At 35.7% G+C, this 20583-nt stretch overlaps 1 protein-coding gene, 1 long non-coding RNA gene and 1 pseudogene across 2 annotated transcripts; 1 reads left to right on the forward strand and 2 right to left on the reverse strand.

Annotated features, from left to right (window-relative positions):
• Nucleotides 1-877: 877 nt before the first annotated feature.
• On the reverse strand, nt 878-1546 carry LOC147517185 (dnaJ protein homolog 2 pseudogene; annotated as a pseudogene).
• A 6311-nt stretch (nt 1547-7857) lies between these two features.
• Nucleotides 7858-9785, forward strand: LOC147517186 (uncharacterized). The gene is made up of 3 exons (XR_015213816.1): nt 7858-8138; nt 8674-9245; nt 9661-9785. It is a non-coding gene; the product is annotated as an uncharacterized LOC147517186 (long non-coding RNA).
• A 2378-nt stretch (nt 9786-12163) lies between these two features.
• LOC147517187 (uncharacterized) lies at nt 12164-12896 on the reverse strand. The gene is made up of 2 exons (XM_086593510.1): nt 12297-12896; nt 12164-12208 (listed from the first exon to the last, which is right to left on the reverse strand). The coding sequence occupies exons 1-2, from the start codon at nt 12894-12896 to the stop codon at nt 12164-12166; spliced, it is 645 nt and encodes a 214-aa protein (XP_086449636.1).
• Between the last annotated feature and the right edge of the window lie 7687 nt (nt 12897-20583).

The raw sequence follows: 20583 nt of genomic DNA on the forward strand, positions 1-20583 counted from the left end.
ATAAGTCATAACTAATAACTAGAAAGGAAATAAAAAGGAAAAGGAAACAAAACAAAAATAGGAATCAAAATATGAAAAACACAATGGATGCATTAAGAACAAGCTAGCAAGAAGATGATATTATTGTTATTAACATGTTTTTGCGGGAAGAAGATGAAGAAGAAATACACACGTTTGTTGGTTTATTCCACTTTACATTTATTTTATTTCTTCTTTTTATTTCCTTTCTGAGGGACAAACTAGTAAAATCGGGAATTTTGAGGATTTTGTGCAAGTTGTAACTTCCCTTTTTTTGTGGAAAAGATGAGATGTGTATGACTCAAAATTCCCTTGAAGCGCTCGGAGGAACCAACGCTGGGAGCTAAAATCACTCAAAGGAACTTTCCCGCCAAAATAGTAACTACTAGATTTTAGACCCAGGCATACGCTAGGGGTCTTTTAAATATTTTGCCTACTAAAACAGTTGATGGTCTGCCTTATTACTTGTACCCTTATCATATGCGTAGAATTGAAAGTTGACATAGTTTATGAGATGTCCATACTTACTCCACAGTGCCATATAATGATTCTGAATTTGGTCATCGTCAAAAGGTGTTATCGAAGCAAGGAAAATTAGTTAAAATGCTCATTTTAAAATGTTGTTCCATTTAAGTGTTGTTAAAAGTTTTCCTATGCACTCTGCGAAGGTGTCTGGGTTAGTTTTAAATTAAAATGCTCATAGTCAATGTTGATACAGTCCGATGATCTTTGAGCGAAGTAATTAATGGCATTTTGAACCCAAGAATATATCGAAGAAGGGTTGAAGTATGCATAACCATTCCCAACGCTGCCATATTACGTGCATTGCATTGAATGACTGTTAGATCCAAAGGAGTTACTACACCTCACAAATGAGAAACTTCGAAGTATCCATCCAAGCGGGAATTTCGAAACCTTTTTCTCCTGCGCAACCTTCTAACCCTTCACACTTATTGCATCTGTCTTTGTCCTTGATGTTCTCTCCAGTTCCATTGCACTTATTGCATGGATACTGCATCTGCTGAATCCTACCAGGGCGAATTTGCCTACTTGAAACCTTCGTACCAAAACCTTGACAGCCAGAATACTCTATTGAAGCACCAGATTTAGATCCCTTATTACTTTTGCACTTGGAGGAGAGGACGTTCCACTGTAAAGATCCTCAAGAGATACCTTCAAGGGATAGACTACATCCTCTCCCCTCCTCTGCCTCCTTCCCCTGCTGCCATCGCCACCACCAAAGAAATTTTGGAATATGTCGAATGGGTTGTGGCCTCCAGCTCCATGGGGAAATCCTCCATTGATTGCATCCTCACCATACTGGTCATATATTTCACGTTTCTCTGGATCACTCAAAATTTCATAAACGTAGCTAACTCTTTTAATTTCTCTGGATCTCCATCCTTATCAGAATGATTCTTAATAACAGCTTTCTCTTCAAATCATCTTGTAATACATTATTTGAAACTCCCTAAGTCTCATAATACTTTGTGTTATCACTCTTCGGTGATACTCTCCCTCGAAACATCTTCGCAATACCTTTCCAAGCAAAATCAATGACAACGAAGACATATAAAGAGTAGAGATTTTTTTTTTATGTTCTTTTTGGACTACCACTTATTCTACTTATATATACATGAGTTTACAGTGTTTTATATTGCAATATAATAGTTAGAAAATCATCACTTTTGTCGATTTTGAAATTTTTCACTCCCAGTTTGTGTCAATTTTGTAATTTTGCTATCACTCCAATTTGTCTTTCTTCAATGTTGATTTGTTGCCAAAATTGATAAATTCTCATTACTTCTCACAGCTTCACACTCCTTGTATTGAAAACTCATGTGGTAACTAATTTATTATGTATCAAATCACTATTTCACATCTTTTCATGTGGTAACTAAGGTTCTCGCAACTTCACACTCCTTGTATTGAAAACTCATGTGGTAACTAATTTATTATGTATCAAATCACTGTTTCACATCTTTTCACGCGGTAACTAAGGTTTGTTCAGTTAGTTCAGAATAATATTCTCACCACCTGTGATCTCTTGATTTGCAACCAAGATATATCCATATATACGAAAATGCTAGTGCCCATGTTGAGTATGTGACCAAGTAGATTATCTCCATTCCAGCACCATACCCTCAGCGAACCCAAGCTTAGTTCCAACGGCACCAACTTTTTCAATAAATCTGCATATTTTGCAGCCAAATTACCCTTAGAAACGAAAGCAAAAACAATTATAATTGAACTAATAGCTTGTTCTACAACACCGCCCGCTTTTCTATATGAAGCCTTCAAATGCACTAAATGCGGATGCATCACGTAATGTTAAAGTCATAGTTGTGGGCAACACATGCCATACGAAGTAAAAAAAGTTTCCTGCAACTAATTAAGACTTTGCATAGAAGTAAGGGTATGATGCCAAGTCCTATTGATTGCTCCCCCCCGGTGTAGTGCTCTAATTGTTTTAAAAATGCACCAAACATGCCTGCAAAGAACTTTCACGCTTTGACCAGGTTGGATGAGAACATGGCTAAATGTCAGGTGAAAGTCGTATATTCCTCATGCCTTTCTTGTTGATGAATCTAACATATAGACTACCACACAAAAGGATGATTTTATATGAATTCAAATTGTGCATCTTGCTCTAAAAGTAGGTGTCTTTTATGATAAGGTGTCAAATATGACCGTCTGGAGAAACCACTCGACAACTCAGGTCATCAAATTGGCTCCATAAATCATTTGCAAATACATGAAAGAAAACTTCCAATTGATAGATCTAATTGATTAATCTTATTTGCTACTTTAGATTTGATTCTTTTTGTTTTGCGGAATCCCATTTCACGTTGGGAGAATTTTTCACTAACGTGGCTAGGAAGATTTTATCGCTTCCTCAAATCCGGTCATATGAACTTTCTAGCCTACAAATCTTGGCACTACGTCAGTATTGTTTTACACCTGTTTTTTTGGAACTTGATAATATTTATAGAGTGGTGTTGTGATGAGCTTCTTCTTTGTCTTTTTTATTTTCTCTATCTTGCGTAGACCATCTCTACTCTTTTTTTGAATCTATAACATTGATTTAGTGAACAAGAAAAGTAACCTAATTTAATAGCTTCCTTGTATAGAAAATATCACTAGTTTTCGAACCCGTTCTATGAACGGGTGCCGTTATATTAAATTATTATGAAAATTATAGTAACTATGTGGGGATATGGAGATATGAATATTATATTAGGTTTTATTTAATTTTTTATGTGGATAGCTATGAGATATGAATATATGAATATTATATTAGGTTACTCTAAATTTTTTATGTGATTCCTATGAATATCATTAATCAGTATATCTCTCACATTGAAGAAAGAGATGTTGAAGTAACCTTAAGTTGAAATAGTTGTCACGTAATATTGCTTCAATCTAGTTATTAGAGAATGATATTGGGCTACACTATGAATAAATTAAGATCGAGCATTTAGTATTGGTTTCTTGCTGTTTAGCAAAAAAGTGTTAATCTTTTAAAGTTTATATCCATTATCGGCTATATTTGGTGGTTTTATGTAAAAGAATTGGGAAATAAGTGATTGTGGACAGAGTACAGGTGTAAATTGAAGGTTGCCGAAAACTATAGGATTTTAGGAGAAAGGTTATCCTGGGTTGCATTATCCCACAACTCTTTCATTGTACATAGAACTTGTTGTTGATTGGACATGATGTCTTTTTCAGTCTTTTAATGTAAATGGTGTAAATTCATAAAATTTTGTAATGGCAGAAAGTAAGAGCAACAAACAGCAGCTGCACAGAAGAAATGTTATCACTGCATCTCTGTTGTTATTTCTGATTATGTATTAATCTTATGTGATAACGCGCAGTAGAAGAGACAATAACTAATTTTCATATTTCACCTTCCAAGTGAATTGAAGCTTTCATTTCCTCTTTCTATGCATGTTTCATTGTTCTTTTCTAGGATAAAATAGAAGATGTTGTAAGGAAACCAACATGAATATTTTTTGCCATGGCACTTACCTTATCACCATGCTGAAATCACTGGCCTCACTGTGTTGATGAACTTGGCTTGAGGTTTTATAAGGAATGGTGAATTTATGAGGAAGAGTAGGAATAATTTGATGCATTCTAAGCAAGGGTTACCTCCTTGTGCATTCTAAACACAATTTTTGGTAGTTCGATATACTCTACGTCTATCTCTCTGCTTGCTTATGTTTGCTTATGGAGCAAAGAATTACGCATTACTTGTTGTCATTTGCCAACAGGGCATAATTTTGCACTTGGGAGCAGCATTACTATTTTCCTTTCTATATTGGTACTCGAGTACAATCTTGCAAGCATTGGGCCTAAGCAGATATAGCTTATCAAACCCAGATGTTTGCGCGCGGCATGCTCCCTCAACTTTATGCTTCTGCTCTGAATTGGGCAATGCAGAGGTTTCTTCAAGCACAGAACATTCTGAACCCCTTAGTTTACATGTTACATAGCTACTGGGATTTTTTTTCTTGCATTTGCTTCTCACTTGTCTATAAGCTTTGAAATGGGTTATGATACATTGATTTGGTATCCTGCTTACTTTCAATTTCGTTATGTTATACAAAACAGAAAAATGAGTTGTAACAACGCACAAAGAAATCATATAGAAAATTGTTTGATTTAAAAATTACTAAAGATATGATTCCATATATGTAAAAATGTCTGATAAGTCATCTCATCTCCAAGATTGAACAGATAATTATGTAGAGAGAATCATAATTCTACCATTCCCTATTTATAATTGCCTTTAGATAATCAATATCTTCTTTCAGACTCTGAATTTCTTCTTCCTGAATTTGTATGCACTGATTTCTAAGTGTGTCATTATTTTCTACAATCTCTTGTTTGTTGCAAATTTCTTCCATTTCTTCGTAGTTATAGTCTACTACTTCAAAGTCTACCTCACTGCGCAGGAAATCAATTGCTTTCTTTGATGCTAAATTTTCTGAATCTTCTCGAGTTGTTGAGTTTCCTTCGAATTGGTGATTGTCTTTGATGTTAAAGATTGGAACGTCAATTGATATTTGACATCTGTATTGATTTTCTCCCAATATTTTGTTGAGAAATTCTAGGTCATCTATCTTTAATATTTTGGTGCAGTGCATTAACATATCTTTGAATTTTAGAGGGATAAGTTTTCGAAATTGGATTCGCTGCATCAATTTATAGATCAATTTATTGTTAGTAAAACACTTGAAAATTACAATTAACCAAAAAAAAAATATGAATGTTGAATTTGTTTACCTTTTTATTGAATTTGTTGAGACTCGAGTACCGTTCTTTATTCTCTTTGATCATGAGTTTGGTATTGTTTAAAATAATACTTCTAATATCTGTACTGGATATTCCGCGACGTGCTTCAATTCTTCCAACCTAAACTTTTAAAAGTTAGTGATATATAACATATGAAAAATCATATTAAATAAAAAACTTGCCTTTGTTTGTTGTTTGATATTCATTGATTTCTCGAGGAATTCGATTCTTTCTTGTTGTTCTTTAATGAACTTTCGTTTGATTTTCAACTCCTTAAAGTTGTAGTCAACAACTTCGAATTCATTAACTTTTTGTGTAAATTCAATTGCCCATCTTGCTACAGTGTTTTCAGACTCTTCAAAGGATTTTGATGGTACTCCTTTAAAACTTATGATTTCGGACGCACCTTCCACACCAACTATATCATTTCTCACCCTGACGCTTACATTGTACATTCCGTTATGAAATGAACTTTCGAAAAAAGGTTGATCCAGATTTAGGTCTTTCATTATTTCTTCTAGCATGGGTTGAAATGACACTTCAATCCCTCTTGAATACTACTCTGCCCTCATCTCCATAGTGATCCTTTTATGTTTTTTTATATAAGATAGCCAAGAAAAAGTATTATGTTCACACTGTAGTAAGTAGAAGATTATTTTTTTAATTGAAATAACTAAATGTAGCAATACACATTATGAACTAAATGTAGATCCATATTGAGAACAGTATATCAACCTATTAGACATGATATGAAAGAATTAAAAAAAAATTATATGCAATATTGGAAAACTTGATTTGATTCATGCATTGGTAAGACTACTTTGCCTTATGGATGTGGCATTTGGAGTAAAAATGAATGGATGACCATATTGTTAGTGCATTTGAAGGTAATTCTAATTTGTTTTGGGCTTTGCTGAAAGGTATAGCAAAGAAACATTGGGTATGAATGATTTATTGGTTAAACATTGTGGGATTAGTGATACAGGTAGTTTAAAGATTTGGGTATGACCGTTTTATTTTTTGCTTTTTGCGATGTCGCTGGTATTCCTGCCATTGTGTTTTTACTTATGGATAGAATATCGATGGTGCAATTGGTTCAACCTATTGTGAATGGTGCTTTTGTTTTGAGTCTTGATAGGAGATTACGGCTGAGTTGCCTATTTATCTTACGAATTATTTGAGGTTGGAAGAGCAGAAAACAGGTGTGATCGAAATTTTGCAGCAGTTTGATTGGGAAGTACCGGATTGGGTTCATATGTGTAAAGAATTATGACTTGTTGATATGATGCCTAGGCTTGTGGTGGTTAGTACTGGTCATGGGCTGAAATTCACAGTCTAAAGCATACAACTATATGTTCGAATATTTATGCTGAATTCATGGATTAAAATAACACATTTTAACTAATGTTATTAAAAAATCTAATAAGATTGGAAAAAAAAAATTATTGTAATGTGTACCTCTTTTTTGTAGTAGTTTTGAATCCTTGTTTATAATGATAAGTTTTATTAAAATTATATTATTTGAGGCATTGTTGTTCTATTATGCTAAGGTCCCAAATACAGTTTTGAATCCTTGTTTATGATGATAACTTGGGCTTCAAGCCCATTATATTTTTCACGAATTGCACGTGTCTTGAAGTAAATAGTGATTTGTCTTTACTTTTTACACTTTTACGAAAGTAATTCAACTTCATTCCCTCCGAGTTATTTCCCGCCAAATTGGAAATGAACAATAAACCCCAAAAAAAGTATAAAGTATCTGAGTCAGTTTTGATCGATTACCCGCCAAAAAATCCGTTTGATTACGAATTTGTTTCCAATGCTTGGAATTTGTTATCTGAGTAACAATTACAACAGTTACAGGTATTATTTCTTCTCTTATCGTTATTAACCTTTATTTTTTTTTTTATTGTGAACTTTGCACTGGTGACTGCCCTCTCCCTTTGAGTCGCCCACTTGTGTCACTTCTGTTGATGGTTCATTAGGGCATCACCAATGGGACCTTGATATGGCCCTGTATCTTCAAATTTAAGAGAACAATACATAAATGGGCTTCCAATGCAGCCTCTATATTGGCCCCTATAGTTACCATCCTTTAAAACTATCTCTATTTCTATCACATTTATAGAGGTCCCGGTCCGTTTCGCGAGATAACACCAAAATGGGTCATAATAATTTCAGTTGAGTGGTACCAGCAAAGTTGGTCAAAATTGCTCATATATTGGGAAATATCCCGGGTTCGAAACCCCACCCGAACAAGTTGTCTGTTTTTTAAACTTTTTGTACCAAATTTAAAAAGAAAAATAAATCACAATGAAATGTTACAAATGGGACTTGAACCCAGAACCTACGGGTCTTGAGCTATCTACACTTCCACCATGCCAATTTCACAAGAACTGAAAGTTAATACAAGATTTAAAATTAATTTTAAAGGTTAGCATTGTAGGACACAAAATATAAGGGTCCTCTATGTCCCTTCTCTCCTCTATACATATCTTCAAAACGCTGATGTGGCCCTCTATTATGAGGGCCTGCATTGGTGATGCCCTTAGCTCTTCCAGAAATTTCAGTATGAGTTATCTCTGAGCAATCCTTGTTTCTCTTGTTATGGCTAGACACATGACCACCCAAGGCTTGGTGAGAAGGGAAGGACTTGTGGCATTTGACACGTGACCGCCCAACTGCTTCTGGATTTGATGTCGTCTTTTGCTTGCATGAAACATCACCAGCATAGAGCACATTCACCTGTTTCCGATTCTCAATCCCAGTTCTAAACCTTTCAGTGGTTACTACTTCTGCTAACGTCCCCTCTTTCTTCGGAGGTACAAAACTGAAGTGTACTATTAAAAAATAAATGACTTTTAGAAGGGCGATTCTTACGTAGAGTTTATTGCAACTGGTACTTTCTTACATGCTACATTATACTTCTCTTAGACAACTTGACATGGTTTTGGTGTCACCTATCTGGGAGCTTTTTAAGCTGCATTGACTGCTATCAAAGTTGATGTACTTGCTTTGTATCTCATGATGTAGTAGATTTTACTCTGCGAGTTGGAATATTTGTTTAACTTAGACCTGAAAAAGTAGTCCTGAACCAATTTCACTCAAAATTTTCATATAACCACTATCAAGGCATGAAATTTTGCTGCTGTAGATATTTTCTTGACTGCTTGGTGAGCTATAAATTTCGATGCCTCGTTAAACAGATTGAGTTCACTATAACGCAAAATTACCGCTGCCAAGTTTGACTATTCTGGGTTTCTAATAAAGGATTTGTGCTCTTCTGTTTACTGTTTTGCATTTCCATTCATTAATTTTGACGACCATAGCCTATTTTGTGCTCTTGGATGTTTTCAGGAACTTAATGATTTGGGCTAGGCGCGTAGCCCTCCCGGCGTAACTGTTTAAGGAAAGTTCCTTTGGGCTTAAGGTATGACTGAAAATAAAGGCTTAAAATAAAGATTTTGGATGGCGTTACCAAAGAAACTCAGACATTGCAAGATTGTGTGAGTTGGATCTTTGGAAGAGTTACATTAGTTGAATAGGAAGAACCGCAGAACAATATCAAGAGGGGCAACCTGACAGGGTTACAGAAAGTATCATCGAAAGCTAAGATATATTTCTGGTTTAAGAATGTAGTATGATGTGGTTGAGGGAGAGTGATATACATATAAAGTTCCTCCATGTCATCCCTAATACTTGGAAAGACTTGTATAGCACATGCGCATATTTGCAACTAATTTCAAATATCTTTTGTGTGTTTTCTCAATCCAAGTTTGTTAAGTATCTCTCAGTTTTGGTCAAAGCTATTGTAATAAGGATGCTTTATAGCTTAAACCTTTTTTCATCTGATGCAGCTAGCTGTTCTAGCAGGAGATTTCCTGCTTTCTAGAGCTTGTCTAGCACTTGCTTCATTGAAAAATACAAAGGTAAGGTTCTTTTCTCTTCCTAATATATCTATATACGTTTCTCAGTAGTTGTCAATCCTTCCCATATTACCGATTTACCGATATGAATTCTTTGCGCTTACAAAAATTTGTAAATGGTCTGTCGCACATAGTTGGTCCAGATAGGGGACATCCTGTTGAACGCTCCAATAATACCACTGTTTTTATGAATATTTTTTTTCTGTTTAAAAGATTTGCGACATCCTGCCGAAGACTCCTAGTCCTGTCTAATGGGCATGCATTGACTGCTTAGGGAGGGGTGAGCTACCACCACTGTTGTAGCTCACTGTTTTTCTTATGACCTGTTAGTTGGGCTACCTTAGAAAGCAACTTTTTACAAATTGTTCAGCTGTTTTTAAAATTTTGTAGTTGGATCCTTATTATTGTGCATCTACAGGTCGTTAGTTTACTTGCTAAAGTTGTGGAGCATCTGGTTACTGGCGAAACCATGCAAATGACAGCCACATCTGAGCAACGCTGTAGGTAGACCAAGCTGTCCCCATAGACTGATGTATTTACTTGCTTCCTGCATTAAAAGTACAATAATCATAATAAGAAAGTCTCTCATAATTTGGTCCTAGGCGTAGTCAACCACGATGCATGTAATCATTGCCTTGATCAGCTTCCATTTCTAAGGTTGGATCAACTCGCCTGAGCTTCCGTCGAGAATCATTGGCTAATGTTTCATCACCCTTAAAAAAAGAAGCAATCACCTCATTATCATCAGCTGCAGCCACAACAGCAGCAAATTGCTTTCCCTGTACAGATAGTTTGCTCGACAATATTTTGTCCAAAACTCAACTTCTGATACAAGTCATACAACCTTTAATTACGACTCGAGGCACATTTTTTACTGGAGTAGATTACGGGTTTGTTGTGTACTTTGAAAAATGATTCTTGTGTTAAGATTGTTTATTGTTAGATGTGATTTCCCTGACTCAGGGACTGTTGTATGTCTACTTTTGGTGGTGGAGTTAATGTAATGGTCTCCATATAGTAAGTATACAATTCACAGAAGGGCCTTTTTGGAAATGCAAAGAATGTTTGCATCTGTTTAACGCTGGGGAACTACCTAGAGAACTACTCATTTGTTGTTCTTTGAGCAAACCTTGCCTCCCACTGTTGCGTCCACCTTGTTACATCAGAGAAGAGGAGTCAACAAACTTGATAGGTTTTCGCCAGCCAACTTCTGGGGTTGAAAGGTAACATTTCTCCAATAGCCAAGCTATTTATCTTCCCATCCCTATTACCTTCCATTTCCCCCGAAACAGATCTCCCTTGTGGAACATATTCTTGGTTCTTAGTTTCCATCGGATTATTACATGCATTTGTTCATAACTCCAAATTGTACCTGAAAGAAATGAATGCACTTAAATTTGTCATGATTTTTTTTCCCGTTTTCTGATTGGTCAATCTTACAGCCTTCTTAATTCATATGGCATGATATTTTGGTAATATCTGGGTTTTTACTTTGTAATTCTTTCATATGCAATATGCAATGTGTGTTCTCAGCTGGATGGCTTTCATAACCTATGGGTCTATGATTGTGCAGGTCTGTCCTGTTTGCAGTGCCGAGGTTTCTACTTCTGAGAATAGATAGAAGTGGTAATAAGAAAAGTTCAATGCTCCCTGTTTTCAGTATGTTATTACTTCCTTATTACAGGGGCATTTGTATTTTGTTATGCTTACAGACTTTCTTACTTGCTTGTCTAAAACATTCTTTAATGTGACAGTTCTTGGGCTTTGGTATAAATTGATTGTAAGACCATTCTTTCTTAGACTGTATGATTCTTCCCTGGGTTTCTGAACGGATTGCTTTGTTTCTAGAGGTGGTAAGGGTCATTTGAAAATGTTTCAGAGCTGGGGACTGTGTTTTGCTGTCTTTTCACCCTTTAATAAAATAAAATAGTGCAAAGATCTTATTAGGATCACATCAAAATGTCTACGTGAGAATGTAATTTGGGGAATTACAATATAATTGACTGGAAAAATTAACTCATTGAACTACTGATATTCTCTGAACAAATAGTCAGAACAAACATCAACTCTCCAAAAGCCATGTAGTTGACATCCTTGCAACCCTTTCTCTATAGCTTCTAGCTCCTGAAAAAGAACAGAATCCCTTCCAGAACCACCACAAAAAGCAAAGACAACTTCACCTAGATGGTCCCTTGCAGCAGCACCATATCCAACAGCAGTAGACCTGTTTAGATTAAAGTCAACACTCTTTTACAGGTTGTATCCTAGACCTACAGAAGAAACAATCAATCTAATGCCCAGGAGATCTGCTGCCATGCCATTTGTATTATGCAAGGAATTAATATATATTTATTTAACTTGTTTTTATTTTAATCTTGTATGTGATTCATCTTGAATATAAAATAGCTAAATTAGGACATACCTTGAGTTAATATCTTCATATTGAGTTGAAAACTTCTTTATACACGATGTTCTTTGTGCATCCTTCAGGCTCATTTCCGTCCTTTTTTATTAGGAATTTCAATCCCTTTCTTGAGGTGGTTCGCGAGACAGCAACATATAACTGGCCATGTGTGAAAATTGGTCTGGGTAAATAAACACCAACCTTATCAAAAGTCTGACCTTGACTCTTGTTTATAGTCATAGCGAACAAACTTTGACCGGAAACTGTTTCCTCCTGAAGACGAAAGGCCATTTTGTATCACTTGGAGACATAATCATTCGGGGAATAAAAATTGGTTCTCCTATCTTTGTTCCAGTAATAATTGTTGCTTCTATGACTTTTGGAGCAATATTTGTCACTGTGAGTCTAGTACCATTACACAGTCCTTCACTTTGATTCATGTTTCGCATCAACATAATAGGGACTCCACGCTTAAGCTTCAGATTGTGGTTTGGTACTCCAGAAAATTCCAAGTTGTTTAAAAATTCTGTTGGATATAAAACATCTTGTTTTGCGCACTTTCCTGGGATTGGACATAGAGAGTCTGCACTTAAGTAGCTTTTTAAATCTCCCGAAATTTTTGAAACAACTGTAAAATTTATTTCGTCTACTGTGTCATTCTTCGGTGCTAGAATACTCCTCTCTTTCAAGTACTTAACTTCTGTATACTTATTCACCAAATCTGGATAAATGGTGTTGATGATATCTTCAACTGAGTTGTCACTTTCTGGAATGAGTAAGTCATCAGGTATTTTGATCCAAGTCGGCTCTATTTCTTCGTTTATCGCCTTTGTAGGTAGGTTCCCATCTCCTAGATCTAGAACCCATTTGCTAAATTCATCTACAGAACTAATAGTGTCATAGTCTATCACGTCACTCTTGAGTCTCATGTTTTCACTCAAGTGAAAAACTTGGCAGTTTTTCCAAAGTTTTGATTTGTTAATGGAAGCTTTAACAACATCAATTCTTTTACCTCTTGGTATGACTGGCAAAATCTGTCTGAAATCTCCACCCATGAGAAATGTCTTTCCACCAAAATCTCTAGTGTTTGGTTTCAATAAGTCTTTCAGAGTACGGTCAACTGCCTCAAAGCCGTGCCTACGAGTCATTGGAGCTTCGTCCCACACAATAAGGTCGACTTTTGAAATAAGCTTGTGTAGTTTTGAACCATGAGAAATGTCACAACTTGTGGTCTCATCTGTAGGTATCATAATTTTAAACCTCGAATCGCATTTCGTTCATTCCACGGTAAAAAAAAGTGATGCTATTCCCGGAAGAAGCAACTGCAAGAACAATTTTACTTTCAGAACGGAGTTTTGAAATGATAGTCTTGTAGAGATATGTTTTCCCAGTTCCCCACTTCTGTAGGCTAAAAAAAACACCTCAGTTGCGTCTCAACCGCGATCGGTTACATAGTTGTAAACATTTTTACGTTCATTGTTGAGACCGTTATAGAGTTTGATATGTTCATTTTTGGCAACTCTAAGCGGTTGTAATCCAATTCTTCAAAGAATCAATTTGTTACCATAGGATGCTTGTGAAGAAATATTGAATTTAGGAAAACCTTCAATATCGTAAGTGTTTTCCCCTACTTAACCATGATATTCTCAATCTCGCAAAGAGTATCATTCTTTATCCGGTCTTCACTTAAATTTGGAGACTTTGGTTGTGGTTGGTTTTTCTGTAACGAAACAAAATATCTTCACCAAGGCTTTTCTGATGATTTTCAAAAAGTATTTATGGAAATATAACCTCACACAGCAAGATTAAAGTGACAAAAAGTTCTCTTAAAGAAGTTGGATTTGCCCACTCGCTTGCTTGCTTCATAGCATCATTCCATTCACTGTCGTCCTCTAGCAAACCATATGCCTGTAATCCAAAAATGAAGGATTACATAATATAAAATAAAAAACTTGATAATCACATTTTAATTATCGTCAACATTACATTATCCTTATGTTTAGTGATACAGTGTCAATGATGAGATCTTGGCCACTAAAGCAAATAAATTAACAGGACTTAAAGTAGACTCTTCAGGAATGGCACATCTCAGGTAGCAAAAAGCAAGTAATATTTCGCATGAAAATTGGGTGCTTTCCCGAAAAGTATTTGGGGGTACCCTTGGTGCATGATCGAGTTAAGAGTGCTCATCTCACTGACCTGGTTGACAAAATAAGGAAGAGAGCTACAGGGTGAGAAGGTAATGTACTTTTTTTTTCAAGGGAGAGTTGTGCTTGCTAAATCTGTTCTTTCCAAATAACCATTTACAAAATGTGTACATATATGAGTGGCCAGATAGCTTGATAAAGAAATGTGAAATGATTATAAGGCCAAACCTAGGGTGGGGGGGTGGGGTGGTCTTTTCTGTCCAAAGATGATGCTTGCTCAAGATTTTTGAGGACTAAGTATTTTATGAGAACATGAGATATCATTAAGTACGACAGAATATATATTATTGTGTCAAATGACATATAACTTTAATAATAATGTTAGACTTCTATTGAAATATAATAATGGTCTAGAGGGATACTGTTTAATATGTTACTTACTATGTCACAAAAAAGTTGTTAGTAGTAGATAGACAATTGAAGTAGTTGAAAGATTACCTGACACGCTGCTTTAAAAGTTGGATGTGGGGTTCCATTAACTGTACAAATATCTTCATAACTCCTAGGTCCTTTAACAACATTAAGCAACATTCTTAAGTAGAACATTTCCCCTGATGTAGGATGTGCTTAGTAAACTCGTCTAACTGATTTTCCTCGTTTTCTTAGAGTCCACTTATTATACTTTTTTTTCCAAACAAATTTAGTTGGGAAATCTACATACGTAACTGTTCTGGCTAATTCATACTCTTCATTTGCCTTGAACCATTCTGTAAACTTTGTTCTGGACGTTTTTTCACGACGCACTACTACTTTTGGATCATCTTTCTCACTGTAGTATACCATATTCTGACCTTCAAGATGGAATGGCAAGTGCTCGACACTCGGATTTCTGTACTGTATATCAAAATTTAGAAGCCTCCAAACTCCTTCAGAAGAAGAAAGAAATCGACAGTCTAAGAAGTTTGATATTTCATCAACATCCCTGACAATTTGTTCCTTACTGTTATTGTCAGTCACTACATTCTCAACAATCATTGCAGATGCTCTATCCTTTCCCTTGTTAATATACTTGAATAGGTACTTGATTGACCTTGCTTTGTTGCAGTGTTCAACATTTATGTGGGATTGGAACTTCACAATCAAGTCCACACTGTGTGGAATGACCCATTTGTTATCAAGAGTAATTCCGTCTTTTTGTGCAGTTCAACCATTGTCTCTCCTCATATAGACTGTGAAGTCATTTTCGTCAATCGATGTCTCGCTACAGAATGGTTTCGGATAGTGCCTAGAGCATTTTTGATTCCCATCATCAGATTTTACCATGCAAGGAGAATCTGGTTTAGACTCGCCACATGGACCGTGAATCATGAATTCCACAACTGCATTATACGTAACTTTGTCAGCAGGGTTAGGCAATTCAGCAGATATAACTCTGTTGACTTGCAAAGGGTGGAAGGCTTTGCTGAGTTTTCCAAAAACAGCAAGATATGAGCATGGGGCAAGCCTCTCTTTTGGAACTCTATTGTGTAGAGAGCTGCAATTAATTGGAAGTTAGTATCAGATTTTCATACTTTAATAATATAATATTTGCTAAAACTTAACAGTAAATATAAAGACTTTGCAACAAATTGTTTATAAATGTTATGTAAAGAAGTTGCAAACTAACAAAAGCAATGGAAATAAAATAAGAAGTGGACTACTTCACCACTCTTTGATTGACTGTTCCTTTTGGTATATCTATTTCAAAATTATTAATTCTTCCTTTTAACTTCTTATGTTTTCGATTGAGTCTCAAAATTTTAGAATTTTCCATTCATACCCTCCTGAAGGGGTAGCTTTTCTGTTGCACTTATGAGTTTTGACAATTTTTTGAAGAATGTGGAAAGGAGACTAAGAAATAACAGGGGTACATGGCTGGTGTTAGGCGACTTCAGTACAGTGCTGGGGCTGGAAGACAAAAAAGGTGGACCCGTCCTATTCCTTTAGAGATTGCATTGGCACTTGTGTCCTGATCGACCTTTATTCTCAGGTACCCCATGCACGTGGATTAAGAATATAACTCTTCTTGCTTCTATGTATGAGAGGTCAGAGTGAGGTAGAGCTCTGGTTAGTGCAGAATGGTGGTGTAGTCTCTACCCTGACATTACTTCTTGACCTAGTCTTTAAAAATAAGTAGGGCAATTAGTGATGTTACATAGCAGGTGATTGCCATATATGGATTTTGTGTAATTTGGAATAACATTATGCTTATAGAAAAAGTTTGGTCTATTTGTTGCTTTTAAGAAAATCTAAAACACTTGACAGTCAAGTAGGTTTAACACCATTTTATTAAACAGGCACAGTCTCTGACTTTCACAACTTCTATTGGCCATAATATGTATATCTATGCTCCAAAGGAAGAAGGGATATAGAAAGTTGCTTTGGATTTAGCATGAGATGCAGAGTCCGTTATATCTCTCGGATTTAGCATCGGATGCAGAATCCATTATTTCAGTAGTCATTTTGGAAAGCAGACGATCTCGCTTTCCCATCAATTTACCAGTACGCAAATTAATACTCTCTACTCCAAACACACTTCCCTTCACTATTTAGTAATGTGTCGTATCTCCTAAGTTTTACCTACTTGCATTGAGTGTGTTTCCTACTCTTAGTCTTGTGATATTTAGTTATTATCTTCCATTTAACTTGAAAGTGGTAATCTGAGGCTCTGGTAGTTTGTGAGAGAAGCTCTCTCATTTTTTCTGGTTAAGCATCAATATGGGCCTCTTTGTGAAAAATATTACTCTATTACTTAGGCCCAGCTTCCCAGGAATAGTTGTTCCTGCAGATGTATAGTACTTCTCCGTTTAAAAATGCATCCACATAGCCATATAGGAAGTACATAAGAACAAAAACAATTTGTAGACTTATTGGGTATGAATTTGTGTGTATCTATATTCAAAATTACTGCTTGATTTACTTGTAAACTTTACTGGGCCTGGGCTTTTAAAATAGGTGTGAATAGTCTTCCATACGCTGACTTGAAAGGTAATAACATAAAAATTATGATTCCTTGCTGATCCTCAGTTGTAAGGAGAAAACTTATACTCTTATTCTTGATGATATCTTTATGCGTGTGATAGTTTTTTGTGATATCACTCCTTTGAGCTATATTAACCCTCATCTTCTTTACTTTTGAATGTGTTCATGACTTATTTTTAGATCTCTTGATAAATGCGTTTGATGTTCTTTGTGATGTTTTTTTTGTGGTAGGCTGCTAAAGTCTGTGCAGAAACTGGTCGTTCAAACTCCAAAGACGAATGTGAACTGTATAGAAACAGTTTTGTTTTGTGTAGAAATTTTCTTGAAGATGTTGTACACATATTTGAAGAATGAAGAGTCTTTGCCACATGGTATGATTGCAATAAATCATTTAGGTTGAAAGTTATATAAGTTTTGTGATGTTTACTATTTGGTTCCCCTGGTTCAGAATGACTAAAGAGAGACTTCTGCAAATATTGCTCTTTGTTGGGGACTCTAAATGGGTGACATTGTGATGCGTAAGAGCACTACTGAGGCAAGGATCATGGTTAATCTTTCCTGGTATGAAAAAGTACCTGAAATTAAACAGGCAAGAACTAATCTCTTGTAAGGCTTTTCGAGTATTGTTTGTGGCTTTTCTAGTATAACATCATATCTGGGACTTCTATGTCATATCCCTATGTTAGTGGTGTAGGTGTTTACATGAAGACTTTCCACCCTGATTGTTCACCTTCAGCAATCAAGTCTGCCCTTATGACTACAGGTACTTTGTGCTGCAATAAAGATTTATTTGTTTGTTATTCATTCAATTCATGTTTGTTCATGTGTTATTAATCTTGTAAGTACTTATGTTTCTTCATTCATTCAATTCATGTGGTTGTTCACTTGTTATAACTCTTGTAAGCACTTATGTTTCTTAGCTGCTGAGTTGAGATCTTCACATACATATCAACAACATATTGTTGTAAAAGTCGCCCACCTCTAAGTAATATCGAGTCGTGAATTCGTGATTATCCCGAATCTTAAAAAAAATGATATTGTTGGAATCAAATAACTTGGAACATGTAACAGTAATATTCCTAACAATTGATTTGTTGTGCGTCATTGCTGAATATATGCAGATCCCATCCAAAATTTCCATATGGATGCAATAATGGATATTGAAGTGGGTCGTAAAAGGCAGCAGTGTCAGGGACATTGAGGAGTTCTCCAGTTGTTGCTTCGACAATAATATCTCGTTTACTTCTTTCGGTTGGCTCCTCACCCCCACTAAAATAGCTGCTACTTGAGAAGACGTTGGTAATGCGTAGTGCTGGCGGTCAATGGGATGTTCCTTTATATGTAAGCGGATGTCATGTAGATTATAGGACTGAGCAATTCGACGAAGTGTATGAACATAAGGGTTATGGCGATCAAGGACACTTTGTATAATTGATAAAATCTTTGGATTCAGTAAATCATTTTCAGCTGGTCGGTAAGTGATCTCATGCTCTATGTCATACACATACATCTGTAGGAACCGTGGTTGATGCCCTAATTGAGGTAGAAGACCGCGAATCCTGTGGTAGATGGCCCCTTGGGCACGGTAAGTATAGATCCCATGTCTCCCAGTTGCTAAATTTTCGTCTAGGTGGACTCCCATGGAAGTGAAGGAGAAAACATGGTTATAAGACCATATATTTTGTCTGAAGTGGACACCATCGATCAAGTGATTGCGTGGTATGTAGATACGTACATCAACTCTGGGGGTGCTTGCACAAATGGAAAGCGAATTTTACCGTGAATACAGCAGAAAACATCGGTCTTAGACGGAAACAATTTAGCATTACAATGCTTACATGCTAGCATGTCTGATATATGGAAGCGCTGAAGATCGGTGGTGTTTGCAATATCCCTTGCACAGTTGTGAAAAGATTGTTGTGCTCTCGGCATTCTTTTCAAAATATGTGGATTTTCAGCATTTACAACAGAAGGAATCTCTTGACCTGGGAAAGACAATTAAATATATAGATAGATGACTTCATGATTGAGCAATTTGATGGAGTGTACAAAAATATTCATATATATGCATAACATAATGTAACAATACCTTTAACGTCACTCATGAAATTAATATAATTGTCATCAAGAATACCATTATCATAGCCATCAACATTATCTTTGTGTAGTGCAATTGGCACGACATTACCTATTTCTGGAACGTATATCAAATTAAATTGAGAATTCATAATATGGAAAAAAATAAAAATAATAATAATAATTACATACCTATATCAATTTGCAAAATCCTTTGATTAAGGTTTAGAGCAGCAAATAAAGGCCGATTACTTAGTCTAGTTACTTCCATTTGTACATGTTGTCGCATATGGTCGAGGACATCTTCCATGTCTATAATAGGGGTAGAACGAACAGAGTTGTGACAGACTAAATTTAAGATAAGGGTATTATTAAAAGAAAAAACAAATTATGTTAAAATATTGACCAAATAAACATACTTTTACTAGCATTTTGAAATTCTTGCCTGTTATTATAGAATATGAAGTCGACTTGGATATCAAATAACCCACCATCCTCTCCGGCGCAAGAAAAGAACCATCTTTGCGTGTATGGATAGCCATGTATGAATGTGTTCTGGTGATCTTAACATTTGGATTCTTCTTTTTCTGGAAAAAAAAATAAGTATATAATAACTGATTTAGAATAGAAACTAGTTTTATGACTTCACATAAACTGAGACGTAAAATAACATACCAAATTATGGATGGTTCTTGCTGCTCCTCTCCTTCCTGATGTATGTAATGATTTCAAGGCTTTTCTTGAGTTCTTGCCCACCAACCGCATTCGCTTCCTAGAAGGTTTTGCTTCATTATCTACAAACCTGTCCCAATCTTCGCGCTTCACTCCTTCTGGGCAGTGCCTCTTCCTTTCATCATCATTGTCATACTTATCATAATGTTTAACTCGAAGCCGATGCTTGTGCTCCCTCCAAGACTTAGCAACCTTCTGGAGTTGACATTTCTTGTACACTTCAGCAATACCATACTCATCTTGCATAACATAGCATTTACTTGAGAATAACATTTACAAATCCATTCACTTTATCAAGAACAGGGTCCACTCTCTTGCTCTTAATAAAAATCATGCACCAATGTAGAAAGACAACAAAGTTAATATTAAGAACTTAACATCGTAAACTAACCTTAATTTTCTTCTAAATCGATCTCTTTGTTAGAGAAGGCACATCCTTAAAACTTTCATAAAATATAGGACAATGGGTTTTCGCAGTTCCACCAAGTGCACTGGAATAGTTATACGAATCATCTCCAGATGTTTGTCCATCAGCATCAAATTCAATTTTCTTATTTCCTTTACAATCACAAAATCCAATCACTTTAAGTAAATAACCCAAAAATTATTTTTGTTCTTTCCATGAAAAAATGTTATGCGTATGTGATTGAGAGAAAAGTGTATGTACTAGAAGAGTGTGCATCATGTTGCCCAGAAACTTGGAAAGCACTTGATGACGACCCTGAAAAAGATAAAGTATACTCATTCAAAATTCATTACCAGTAATTAACTTTAAAGAAAAGGTTAAGCTTGTTTCTCAAAATTCATTACCACCAAGTTGCTAAAAAAATCGTGATATAAATGAAGGCATTGAACCTTGATGGCACATCCTAGCACCTGATCCTGAAATTGAGAATAACTTTAAGCGATCAAGTAATGGTAGCTTAACGAGATTTTAAATTGTAAGATCAGGTAGGTGTTT

This window comes from Coptis chinensis, chromosome 2, assembly GCF_015680905.1.
Source record: "Coptis chinensis isolate HL-2020 chromosome 2, ASM1568090v1, whole genome shotgun sequence".
Lineage (NCBI taxonomy): Eukaryota > Viridiplantae > Streptophyta > Magnoliopsida > Ranunculales > Ranunculaceae > Coptis > Coptis chinensis.